This window comes from Ambystoma mexicanum, chromosome 3q (genome assembly GCF_040938575.1).
Source record: "Ambystoma mexicanum isolate Mex_15411 chromosome 3q, UKY_AmexF1_1, whole genome shotgun sequence".
Lineage (NCBI taxonomy): Eukaryota > Metazoa > Chordata > Amphibia > Caudata > Ambystomatidae > Ambystoma > Ambystoma mexicanum.
The window spans coordinates 185,391,468-185,404,149 of NC_090926.1; the positions used below are offsets into that span (position 1 = coordinate 185,391,468).

Sequence of the window (12,682 nt, forward strand, 5' to 3'; positions counted from 1 at the left end):
AAACATAGTTTCCCGGTACTGATAGTCTGAAGGACTGATTTGTTTCCCCATAACAAAATCAGCAAACTGCCAGGGGAAGGCTTCACTTCCTTGTAAAAAGTCAGTCGGGGTTCAAAAGCAAAAGGTTTGGGGGTCCATAGAACTAGGGAGGGAAAGTTGCCAAAACGGAGATCTTTCCTAACCGTAGAACAACCAGTCTCAAACCTTGCCTGAGGACTCTCCACTTTTGAAAGCTTTTCGAAAGTGTCCCAGAACCATCCTGTGGACTGACCAGCTTCTTCCTGGGCTACCTCTGTGCATTGGATGTCCACTCTAGCTGATCCTTGGGACTCTGCAGATCCCAGACTTGCAAAACAATAAGCACCCCCTGCATTTGCAGCTCAAGTACAAAGAGGCGCCTTGCAGGACCAGTTTCTTTGTTTCCACCACAGGGTCAATTTCCGCCATTTCTTCAGAGTGGCCTTTGCTATCGCCACATGCATCGTATCCTGGAGATCCTGTGCCGTTGTCGCCGGAGTGGTGGCCCTTTCTTCAGTCCAGTAGTGGTGTCCAGTAACGATCCATTAGAGGAGCACGAAGCTGTTGACTTGATGGACCCAAAAACAGAAAGTGACTGCTGCACCCGAAACCACCTTCAACAGAACCAAGCCCAGCGATTTCAGGAACTTCTACGGTGGTCCCTGGGAGAATCTGAGTACAGGAGATGAGTAAACCTACCAGTTGCTGCCCCCCTACCTCTCCCTCGCCTGACTGTGATTGGTGGAGTTAAAGCACCTACAAACTATTGGTTGGTTTTGCCAAAACTTGTTCTGACTCTTAAAATGATTCCCAGCCTTTTAATGAGAAATGTGTTGGGAACTAGGACCCTAGGACACTTGTCCCCCTTAAATTCTAGATAAGAATGGATTTTCTAAGGTATAGTACCGTTATACCTTAAGGGTTTGTATAGTATTTTCTACTTCTTCATTTTCAATATATTGGTTCTCAAATTGATGGTTACTTACCTGGTTTTTATTCACTTGCTGTGCTATTCTAAAGTATTCTGAAATTGATATAAGTGTATTCTAAAAGCACATTGTTCGTGCTCTTTGCAGAGCATACCTTAGGAAATGTGTATATAATAGTAGTGAGTGGTTTTCTGTGTTACCTTTGATTATTCATTATAAAGAATGTTACTTAAAACCTAAATAACTATTGTATTCTATTGTATCTGCTTAATTTGTATTTTTAGGAGTGCTCTGTGTGCGCTAATGCCTTAATTGCTCTCATGCCCTCCTTAGTCTAAGTTTTGCTGTTCAGTGATACTGCCCATACACAGTATGGCTAGACATTAGTTTCTATACCTGTTCTCCAGAACGTGGTGGCCTCTCCAAATCTGTACAGATGGGTGATTCTATCTGAAAATCCTTAACGGCAAGGCAAACAATTTTTGAAGAAGAAACTGTGGACAAAATGCATACTGAAGAAGTGAGCCCAAAACCTCAATATGAGTCAAAACATAATGTGTTACCTGAATCACTGCATATAGGGACAGCGGGTTCCACAGTCCACACCAAACCGCAAGTACATGCATTGCCTGAAACATTAAATATTGGGATACTGATTATTAAAATCCTCTGTGAAGTAACATGCTTGAGGTGCCAGAACCGTGGCACTCTGGGAATCCATGTTTCCAAGCCCTCGCCTGTTGGAGGGGGGGAGGGGGTTTGTGCCATTCTCTGTGGAGGAGCTATAAACACTGATGCTAATGGGAAGGGCTAACACTCCTGACAAAAACGGAAAACCAGACCTCACATAAGATGGATAGCGTGGACAGAGCTCAACTCCCAGGTAGGGGTAGTGGGCCGAGACAAAGGTACAATTGGTCCATGCACATCTCTAGAAAATACAACACACTTGATATACTGAAAATTATATACTTTGTTAGCGCATAAAAACCTATACGTTCTCCAGGTATACATTAAAAGATACTAAGCATAATCATCCTTATACAAGGACTACCTGACCCTAGTGTCTATATGTGGGACCTCTACCAGAGGTTAGCACCCTACATAAAATAACGGATGGAGGAGAACCAGGGCACCCTAAAACATAGCAAGCAAGTCATTACATTGGGGGCCTACACAATATTAACACCCTTTGCAGGTGCAGCATCCAATCCAGTTGCTCCAATCCAAGGCTGAATCTACTGATGCAAGCCTGGGTCCCGAGCAAGCTGAGTGGTTGCCACACCCAGTGCTTGTTTTTCCTCCTCCTCTGCCCCCAAATCCAGTTCCCTCAACACTGCCAAACCCACTACTTAACTGAAATGGGCTCCTCCGCCCAGGCCGCACAATCCGCCTAACTTCCCGGTCATTGCCATGGAAATGGAAGATGGGCTCCGAGCAGAGCCCGCAAAAAAGATTTCTTATCTTGCGGGTTTGCCTTGGGGTGTTAATAGCAAGAAAACCACGTTCTGCAGACTTCACCAGCCCGTTAACAGCACCGAGGCCCAACGTTAAGGCCTGAGTGAACTTAGGTCCTGGGCCGTTGAAGCCCTCATAACGCTGCGTTATTGCTTAAATATACACTGTCCTATAGACACAACCCATCCCTAGTATATGTGGAAGTTAAAAAAGGGAACCACATAATTTTTACCCGAAGGAAGTATGATGTTTAAAATCCCTGAGGCCTATAACAATACTCCAGCCATTAAGGCTCTTTAGGGCATTAAACTAAATGAATACACAGGGAATTATAAAAATAGACTACAGCCACAGAGTGGATGAAACAATTGTAAACCTTAGCCACAATGCTTCCAAGAATAAATAAAACATTTAAGCAACAGTTTACCTTCCTTATATATTTCAGGGAAAAATATACACATTACCAGACTCACTCAGTGGTTAAAGTACATTCACTGTAATAGAAATGCAGGCTGTGAGTTTAAATATAAAATCAAAGTTTAGTGCAAAAATTATTAAACTTAGTTCAGAGCTCACTGAACTCATTGTGGGCACAGGAAAAGGCCCAGGGGACAAGGGTAAGTACTGCAGTGTCCATTTCCGGAGAATTGCAGGAATGATATGGAAAGGTTAAAGGCCATTCCCTTTAATGGAGGTAAGTCTGATCTACCCTACAAGTTCAGATTCTGCGACAAGCAACCACAGGGCAGGCCAGAGGAGAACACAAAGAAGTGTTGCATAGGTTGGAAGATGGATCCGTGCCCCAGAAGAACTAGTGGAACAGTTGGACCTCCAATAGAAGACTAATTTTAGATGCGGTAAAGACTCTTCTCCAAGGAGTCTCTCTACCATGGACCAGTGGGACACTGGAGGGTGAGTACCACGAATAATCACCCACTCGAGAAACACAAGGCAAGTACTCACTTTGGTGGCAATGTGAGAAATGTTCCAGAAGCCTGAAACAACTCATTGAGTAAGCCACCTTTTCCACAGGTGCACTATTCAGTATTCGTTTTCCAGGGACACATCGTCTTATAACTGTGTTCTGTGCTTTGTTTCCCAGAGATATCCATTGCTTGAAAGGCCTTGTGAGTAAAGTGGTCTGTCGGGCAGTGGAAAGTTTCATTTTATGACTATATTTAAATCCATTTCGAGAACATCGTTGGGGGGCCAATTCAAAGATTTGTGTTTTTATTTTGTACCTTTCCTGATATGGTTCTAGGGTGATTGTGATAGACTCCTCCACCAGAGTCCCAAAATCCCTGATTGTCTGACCGTTGAAAAATGCCGATTGTAACACATACCCACCAGCACACTCGTTTTTTAAAAATCTTGGCTTTAGGCTCAATCAAGGAAGGCAAGAATGTATAGGTTCACACTCTGGCAAAGTTGGCTGAAGAAGGCGTGGCCTCTTTCTTCCACCCTCACTTGGGAAAAGTATCTGTATTTCCAGGATTGAGCTGAAGCCAGTTAGTCCTCATCCTCTCTTCTGCCGCTTTTAAGGCAGAGGCATTTGCTTTTAAACCTACATGGCCTTCCATATGTCCAGCGATGCGTCTAGCTGGACGTCTTCATGCGAAAAAATAGTAGGCTTGGCCAAATAAAGAAAATAAGCTGGGGAAAGAGGACAGACGTAGATGATAGGATGGGGGAGAGCATGGACAAGTGTGTATTCACCACAGTCCTTCACCTGCCAAGACAATTGTCCCAAAGCGAGAAGTATGAGCAGAGGGCATCTCTCCTGTCCACTGAGAGACCGTAGAGGCGACCAGCAGGACTACCTGGGAGGCAGCCCCATTAATAACAGACGACAAAATAGTGTCTCTATTGTGACAGTGACGGCTCTTATCTTGGTTCTGCTTAAATCCTTTTAGATATGGTTTAGATGGTGGCAGTGTTCCAGGTGAGGTTGAAGCTCCATAAACACCTTGTCTTCAAATTCCTTTACAATAACCAAATAGTATCAATAGTAATAGGACAGAAGTTAGTCGAGCAGTATTCTCTGCAAAGGTGTTTTTATAGATGCCCATTAATGCCCTTTTTTAATGGGACAGTAACAACACAATGTAAGAGTGAGCCATGTAAGATATTTTAAACAAGCCTTCCTTCCTTACTGTCATCGATAAGTCACAACGGGTAGACCACCTTAATTGGTTGACCGATTTGTGACTTGCAGATTGACTCACCTATCAGTTAGGAGTCAATCAAGACACCCAATAACTTGTGATATTTTTGGTATTGGGTGTACTGCAATATCGGGGCTGTGGTTCTCTCCCATGCTTTCTTATGAGTGACTGACCTGTTTAACAGTTTTAGCAGCTCTGGGATACAGATCATTGTATTTGGTATGCAAGTAGCCGCAGGACACTTGACATTGCTGGCTCCCTAAACCTGCACAACACAACTTGACTTGGCAATAAACCTGACATGTGAATGGGCATTTCGAATGGATTAAGTCCTCCCACGTATTCATTATCTTTGATATTTCCATATCCAGCTTGCTGCTTTGGAATTTTCTTCCAAGTAGAGGGCTCTGTGTGTCCCTCGAAGGCCTTCATCTCGATGTCGACATCATCAGTCGTATAAATGGTCGTGCGCAATGTCCGTTGCTCAGTTCCGTTTTTCCGGGCTTTATGAGCTTTGGGAACGTGGTGCTCAGTTCTGTGAAGAGAACAAATTCTTCGAGTTTCTGTCTAGAAAACCTTTGATTCCTCGATACGAGATGGCCTCTTCGTCGGCTCCATCTACACCCCAATCTGGCTTCAAAAAGTGTCGAAATTGTGGGGCAAAGATGTCCTTGGCAGACCGCCACAGGGTCTGTCTATGGTGCCTCGAGGCAGAGCATCCCTGTTCGGAGTGCAAAGAGTGTCTATCGATGACGGCGAAAACCTTAAGGGAGCACAGAGGAAAGCTGGAGAGAGCTACCAAATTTACCTCAGACGAGTTGAGACAGCTGTCTCATTGAAGGAAAAAAAGATCTAAATCTCGGAGCGTATCGCATCACTCATCTGCTTTGAAGCACAGCAAAAAAAGGTGTCACAGATCGCCTTCTACATCATCTTCCAGTTCACCGGAGAGAGTAACATGCCCTACCAAAAACAGCTAACCGGCTCAGTGGGAGGAATTTCGTTAAAAAAATTATGGTGTTCGAGAATGCAGCCTTACCCCCTTTGGAAACACCTAGAGGCGATTCCCCAGGAGAAAAACCTGGTAGAGATAAAAGCTGTGAGTCATCGACCTCTGCAAGACCTACTCCTCGAGAGCGTGACAGACCGTCGAGTCAAAGCATCTTCGACGCACAGGGCGTCGACACTGTCGACTCACTCATCGATGCCGATAACCGTGTCATCGACGCCCTCAGCACCTCCGTTGGAAACAAAGATCTTCGACGCCGATCACTTCGATTCCTCTCACCGTCTTTGTCGTAAACGTCAAAGCCGTCATCAACAGCATTGAGGCCACTGACGTCTACATCGACTCTGACAAGTTTAACCCCTCTTGTATTGACTGCTATAGCTCCTTCCTCATTGGAAAAGAGCTACACACCTCTACAACGCTCTGATTATTTCAGAGCTTTATCCTCAATTTATGAGGAAGGAGAGCATTCAGATACAGAAAGACCCTTTGGTCTAGAATGTGTTAGACCTCACATTCCAGAAGAGGTCAGATTGAAAAATCTGCAGGATTCCTTGCAGGAAGCAAGCGGAATAGATACCTCCCCAGAGATAGATTTTAGCAAGCCTGTACCAGGGGAACATGCTGAGAGTAACTGTAGGTCACTCATGAACAGGGTCATGGAATATATGGGGTGGTCTAGGCCTGCACCCGTTTATGAACAAGATGACCTCATGGACATACTTGATAGAGGACCCCAAGAAGATCCTATAGTACCCTTTCACAAGGCTTTACAGAAAAAAGTGTCCAGCAATTGGGAAACACCAGAGGTTAATCCTGCAGTCAGTAAGAAGCTGTCAGAAAAATATAGAGCTTCATCTGCAGACCCTCCATACTTGTATAAACATCCAACCCCAGAAACCTTGGTTGTTCAAGCTGCAACTTCATCAGGAAGACAAACTGCATATCCCACAATCCCGCAGGATCGTGACGATGAAAAATGTTGACGCCATGGCCAAGAAAGTTTTCTCGGCATGGAGCATGGGGCTAAAGTCTGCAAACGCCACATGCACGCTGGCAAGATTCAGCCACACCCTTTGGGAGTATGCTTCAATGGCGGCTGACCGTCTCCGAGAAGGGGAGGAACGAGACAGTTCCTTGAATATTATCAACGACTGGAAGGATGCGATGTGTGAATCCCTCCAAACCGGTCTCGACTCTTAAAGCATCAGCAGAGCTGTGTCGTCTAGTACCACAATCTGCAGATTTACGTGGTTGCGGAAATCTGGATTTGCTTCTGATGTGCAATCCAGACTTCTGAATATGCCCTTTGACGGGGCACCCATCTATTTGGTAAAAAAGCTGATGACAGTTTGGAGAAGTTGCAAACTTCCAAAGCGGGGGCCAAATCCTTTGGAGCTGCAATTGGACAAACTCCAAACCGCCCCACAGGTACGCCCTGGAGGGGTAAGTCCTTTTGCTATTAATCCACATTTGGAAAAGGCAGGACAGCCAGCTTAAAGGGGCCAGAAACGATTCACCCGTGGTTGACTGGGCAAGGGTACTAAGTCTGCATCTGCAGGTGCTGCTTTACCCTCAGCATCTGCTTCAGCCGGCCCAAAACCCCTCTGAGGTCTTACATCACAAGACATCAGTAGGATGCAGGTTAACTCAACATCTGACGGAATGGTAGGTTATTACTTCAGATGCTTGGGCATTGGAAACAGTTGCCTAAGGTTACTGCCTGCCTTTCCTACACATACCTCAGAGTCATCCACCGGGGAACAATTCTTTGATGTTTCCAGACCTGCTCCTTGTGCAGGACATTTTGGACCTGCTAGGCAAAGGTGCTATAGAACCGATACCTGCGGCGGAGAGCAACAAGGGTTGGTACCCCCCATATTTTCTAATTCTGAAAAAGGATGGAGGAATGAGACGCAGCTTGGACTTGCGAGAATTGAACTATTTCCTAAGGAAAGGCAAGTTCAAGATGGTTAAACTTTCTCAGATCCTTCAGGCCCTCCAACTCCAGGATTGGTTGGTGTTATGTCTTGATGGTCGTGAAGACTATCCGGGCCTCCGTCCCCAAGTACCACACAGGGAGATAGCAAATAACTCCCTGTGTGATCCTTGAGGCCACATGGTTTGAGTGCTGGAGTGCCAGGAACCAGGAACGCCAGAAACCCCCCGGCCGCTGTAAGGCAAGCAAGGGGTTAAGTACAGTGGCAAAAGGCAAGCGATGACCAAAACATAACTTTAGAACATTAAAGGGGCTTACCAAGATGGAGGGAAACCAGGTGTCGACCAAACCCTGAATTTGGGACAAACAGGATAGGAGGTGTTCGAAGCAACTACAGTGTGTGACTGGCAGCAGCAAGTGGTGAAGCCCACAGGGCGGCACTCCGGATGGACCCGCACTGGGATACCTGCGTGAGCTGGAAAGATGAGCTCAAGCGTAGCAATAAGTAGGCTGATCCGTAGGCAATACAAAAAGAGTTCCGAGGTCAGAAACCAAACCAGCACAACAAATCTGAGGGATGATCCGAAGGAAGCCAGTAAGCAGTCCAGTATTCCGATAACAAACAAGAAGGCAGAATGTAATCCAAGGGCGTGACGAGAAGAAATCCGTGAAAACAGTCCGTAAATCTGTACAGTGATCGAAGAAACAGGAACGCCAAACAGTGCCGAATCAATTCAGCTGTGAAGCACTGTATAGACGTTCCCTTGCAGCATTTGAGTGAATAGGAGCAGTCAGGTGATTGCGTCACAAGACGCGCGGCCCCAAACGCTTCCGTACTACGTGATCTGCAGTAACAGCCGGCCAGGCCTTCCGGGTCACGTGATGTTGAAGCAAGTTGGGTCGGAGGCTACGCCGGACAGCTGCCAGACGCCAAGGCAGTTGCCAATGGAAGAATGGACGCAGGGATTTCGGGCACCCATATCCAATAGGCTGCCTCCATGTGCGCTGCCAATGATCACTATGTTGCTGCCGCCCTAAGTGGGTAAGTGGGGGTACACGAGTGGGAGATGGATCGGGTTGATGAGAACCTGAACGTGGATGTCTGGGACCTGAAAGGGCATTTGCAGTGGAGTGGTGGGAGCCTACATGTGGGGCATATGGGACAGCCTGCATAACAGTTGGTTTCTCTGGACCTTCAGGATGCTTACTTTCATGTGCCAATACATCTGAAGCACAGAAAGTACCTGAGGTTTGTCATTGGTGCTCTCACTATCCGTTTCTGGTTCTGCCATTTGGGCTAACCTCTGCTTCGAGCGTCTTCACCAAGCTAATAGCGGGTTGTGGTAGCGAGTCTCAGACGAGGGGGCGGGGGGGATTCACATCTACCCCTGCCTGGACGATTGCTTGATCAGAGCAACTTCCCCAGAACAGAATCATCTAGGTACTGTTTTCCACTCCATGCACAGGCTGGGCTTCTCTCTCAACTTCAAGAAGTCCCATATGATACCATCTCCAAAACTCCAGTTTATTGGATCAGTCCTGGACACATCCCTGGGAAAAGCCTTGCCACCAGAGGTGAGGGCTCAAGACATTCTACAGATGGTGACAAAGTTCCAAAATGCCCAATATCTTCCAGCCTTCGAATTTCTGAGGTTGCTCGGTCTGATGGCATCCTGTATCTTTTTGGTGCCTCAGGCCCGCCTGAGAATGAGATCCCTCCAGTGGGCTCTCAGGATCCAGTGGTCACAATTCTCAGGAAAGCTGTCAGATCTCCTTCAAATACCGAAAAGAGTTGCTCTGGATCTTCAATGGTGGCTTCTCGAGAAAATATCTTGAAGGGAGAATCCTTTCAGCAACCATGGCCGGAGAGAACAGTAGTGACTGACGCCTCACTCGTGGGGTGGGGAGCCCATACCAACGATTTGACAATCAGCGGTCGTTGGTCTCATCAAACTACACATCAACCTTTTTAGAGCTGAGGGCAATCAGGCTTGCGCTGAAGGCCTTTTTGCACTCTATGGGGAAAGAATGTCCTGATAATGACAGACAACACAGTGACTATGTACTACCTCAACAAAGGAGGGGTGTAGGGTCACTACCACTGTGCAGAGAGGCAATGCAGCTCTGGTTTTGGGCAATACAAGAAGAAATCTCTGTCGGCAGGCAGTCCACCTAGCCGGAGAGATGAACATGACGGCGGACGCTCTGAGCAGGCAGAGCACAGTATCCCACGAGCGGGAACTAGCTTAGGAAGTCCAAGAGATCTTTGCCCTTTGGGGAACCCCTCAAGTGGATTTGTTGGCAACGAATGCCAACAGGAAGTGCGAGCTGTACTGCTCCAGGGACTTTACCCCGACAGGAGCTCTAGGGGATGCGTTTGTGGTGGACTGGGAATATCCACTCCTTTACGCATTTCCTCCAGTCCCTGTCATTCCTCATGTAATAAGGAGGTTGAGAAAGTTCAAGAAAACCATGATCCTAATTGCCCCGGATTGGGCCAGGAGAACGTGGTACCCAGACCTTCTAGACATGTCCATCTGTCCTCTGATTCGTCTTCCACAAAGAGAGGCTCTTCTTTCACGAGAGGAGGGTCCGGTTCTCCATCTGGATACCAGGACTCTCAGCCTTCACGCATGGGTTCTGAAAGGCTGAGGTACAAAGATTGGGACCTCCCGGACGATGTAATGGAGGTGTTGCTTTCGGCCAGAAGGCCTGCAACCAAATCACTATACCGCCGCCATGGAAACAAGTTCTGCAGCTGGTGTAAAGATGAAAATGTTGACCCTTTTTCATGCAATACACCAACGGTGTTATCTTTCCTTTTACACATAGCAAATTTAGCACTCCAGATCGACAGTTATGGGTTACCTGGCAGAGCTGCCCATTTTTAAACGCACTGCTGAGGAATACTTCAAAGTACCCTTGGTTATTCAAATTTTGAAAGGGTTGACCAATGTTTACCCCCAACCTCTATTCAAGTCCCCCTGTGGGACCTAAATTTAGTCTTAACATTTCTAATGGGTACTCCTTTCGAACCCCTTCATTCGTACCGACTTAGATTCCTTACCTTCAAAACTGTTTATCTAGTGGAAATAACTTGCATGGCGGGTGAGCGAGTTACAAGCTTTATCCTGCAAACCCCCTCACACTGTCTTTCATAAAGATAAAGTTGTTCTACAGGTGAAGCCAAATTTCCTCCCAAAGGTTTGTCGGAGTTTCATATTATTCAAAATATAACCTTGCCTTCATTTTACCCTCCTCCTCATCTGTGGAAAGAGAAAGAAAGGCTGAGCTTTGAGCTTCTATATTAGCAGACTGGCAAAATTAAGACAAACAGACCAATTATTTGTGGGATACACAGGTCACAAGCTAGGTCTAGCCATCACCAAGCAAACAATTTCAAGGTGGATTATTTGAACTATTATAGAATGTTACAAATTGGCAGGGAGGGACCCTCAAGAACATCTGAGGGCTCATTCTACCAGGGGTATCGCAGCTTTGTCAGCTCTTAAAAGGGGAGTTCCGGTAAAAGACCTTTGTGCAGCTGCCACATGGTCGTCTGCACACACCTTTACTAGATTCTATAGCTTGGATTCCTCCACTAGCCAGGAAACTAAATTTGGATAGGCAGTATTGCATTCTGTGCATACTTAAAGGATACAAATTTGTATTCCCCTCCCCCTTTATACTTTACTGCTTTGGGAGTCTATCAAAGATGAGGAATACGTGGGAGGACACAATCCATTCGAAGAACAAGTTAGTTACCCATGGTAACGTTCTTTCGACTGGATGTTCCTCCCACGTATTCCTTATCGCCACTCCCATCCTTCCCCACAGTAAAACTTCCCTTGTAGTTAGTCTGCGCTCCCTCAAGGGTAGTAGCTGTCTCATCCTACACAATACCTAACTCTTCAAAACGGAATTGAGCAAGGGACGCTGCACGCGACCATTTATACCACTGATGACATCGACATTGAGACGGAGGCCTTCGAGGGACATCGACTCGACAGTCATAGACACGCAGCGCCCTCTACTGGAAAAACGTTTACGAAGCAGCAAGCTGGATATGGAAATATCAAAGATAAAGAATACGTGGGAGGAACACTCATTCCAAAGAATTTTACCATGGGTAAGTAACTATTTCTGATGGTATATAATTGCTTGCGAGGGACTTAATGTGGGCCATTGGAAATTACCTGATAAGTAATGCTCACCCATGAAAGGTTTTATTGCTATTCGCACCCCATGGCATGCTTCATGGTGCTTAGTGTTTCTTTAGCGGAGAACCAGCGTGGTTGCCATCTCATGACATAAAAAATACTACAAACGTCACCATTGATGTAGGTAGATGCGGAGGTGCCTGTCTAGAACAGCGAGGACTGTGGCATTGCCCTTGCCCGTGGGGAAAGAACATTCATATAAATAAACCAGAACTCTAAGCTTCACTCAAAATATTAAAAACCTATTGATTAAAAGCACAATGAATAAGCTATGATGCCAAGTGGGTACTTTTTACTTTTAGTTGAAAGGGGTTGAATTGACCTTTGAAACAAACGTAGCTGAAGTTTTGTTTGAAGAGTTTATCACATTAGCCTGTTGCCCATGTTTCTTTTGTCTAAGTTTAGCCAAAAGTTCATGCAACTTTATTGCTAGATTGAAAATGTAATCATTTCTAATCATATTTTTGCAGATGAAAGTGTGGGTTTCCAGAAGTCGGTGGCTGGGAAAGTGGAAGAGATGTCTTGGGAAAACCACCAGGGTGTAGCACAGCACAGGAAAATGTTCAAAGCGCACCAGGGACATCAGAGATTGCCCGCAGTCCACGAACTTCGACTTTCAGATAACCCGGTACAAATGATTTAACATTGCTCTTTCTTCTTGCTCAAACCATAGTCAAAGAATCCCATTTTAGAGCGTTAAATTGGTACACACTTGAGTCATTGGCGGAGACCCTTGTTATTGCTAATAATGCCAGCTGTTTTATTACTGGCTGCAGCAAGCACCGCCTAGTTAACAGTTGCCCTTTTGTCTTCCCAGTCTCAGCTCCTTTAGCGATGCTCCCAGCCATAATTACCTTGGAGAATAGAAACCCATGTTTGGCAAGGGTCTCGAAGAACATGACATGAGGCTAAAGGATGTACTATCAAGATTGGAGGGTGTAGGT

The 12,682-nt window shown here is 46.0% G+C and overlaps 1 protein-coding gene across 4 annotated transcripts in view; it reads left to right on the plus strand.

Moving 5' to 3' along the window:
- Positions 1-12,682, plus strand: part of SENP1 (SUMO specific peptidase 1) — a 1,568,779-nt gene that overhangs the window by 138,104 nt on the left and 1,417,993 nt on the right. For all 4 annotated transcript variants that reach the window (XM_069653453.1, XM_069653456.1, XM_069653457.1 and 1 more), the window contains one exon: positions 12,209-12,366. In XM_069653453.1, coding sequence (XP_069509554.1) covers positions 12,256-12,366 — 111 coding nt within the window. In that variant the 5' untranslated portion in view covers positions 12,209-12,255. The remainder of the gene's footprint in view (positions 1-12,208; positions 12,367-12,682) is intronic.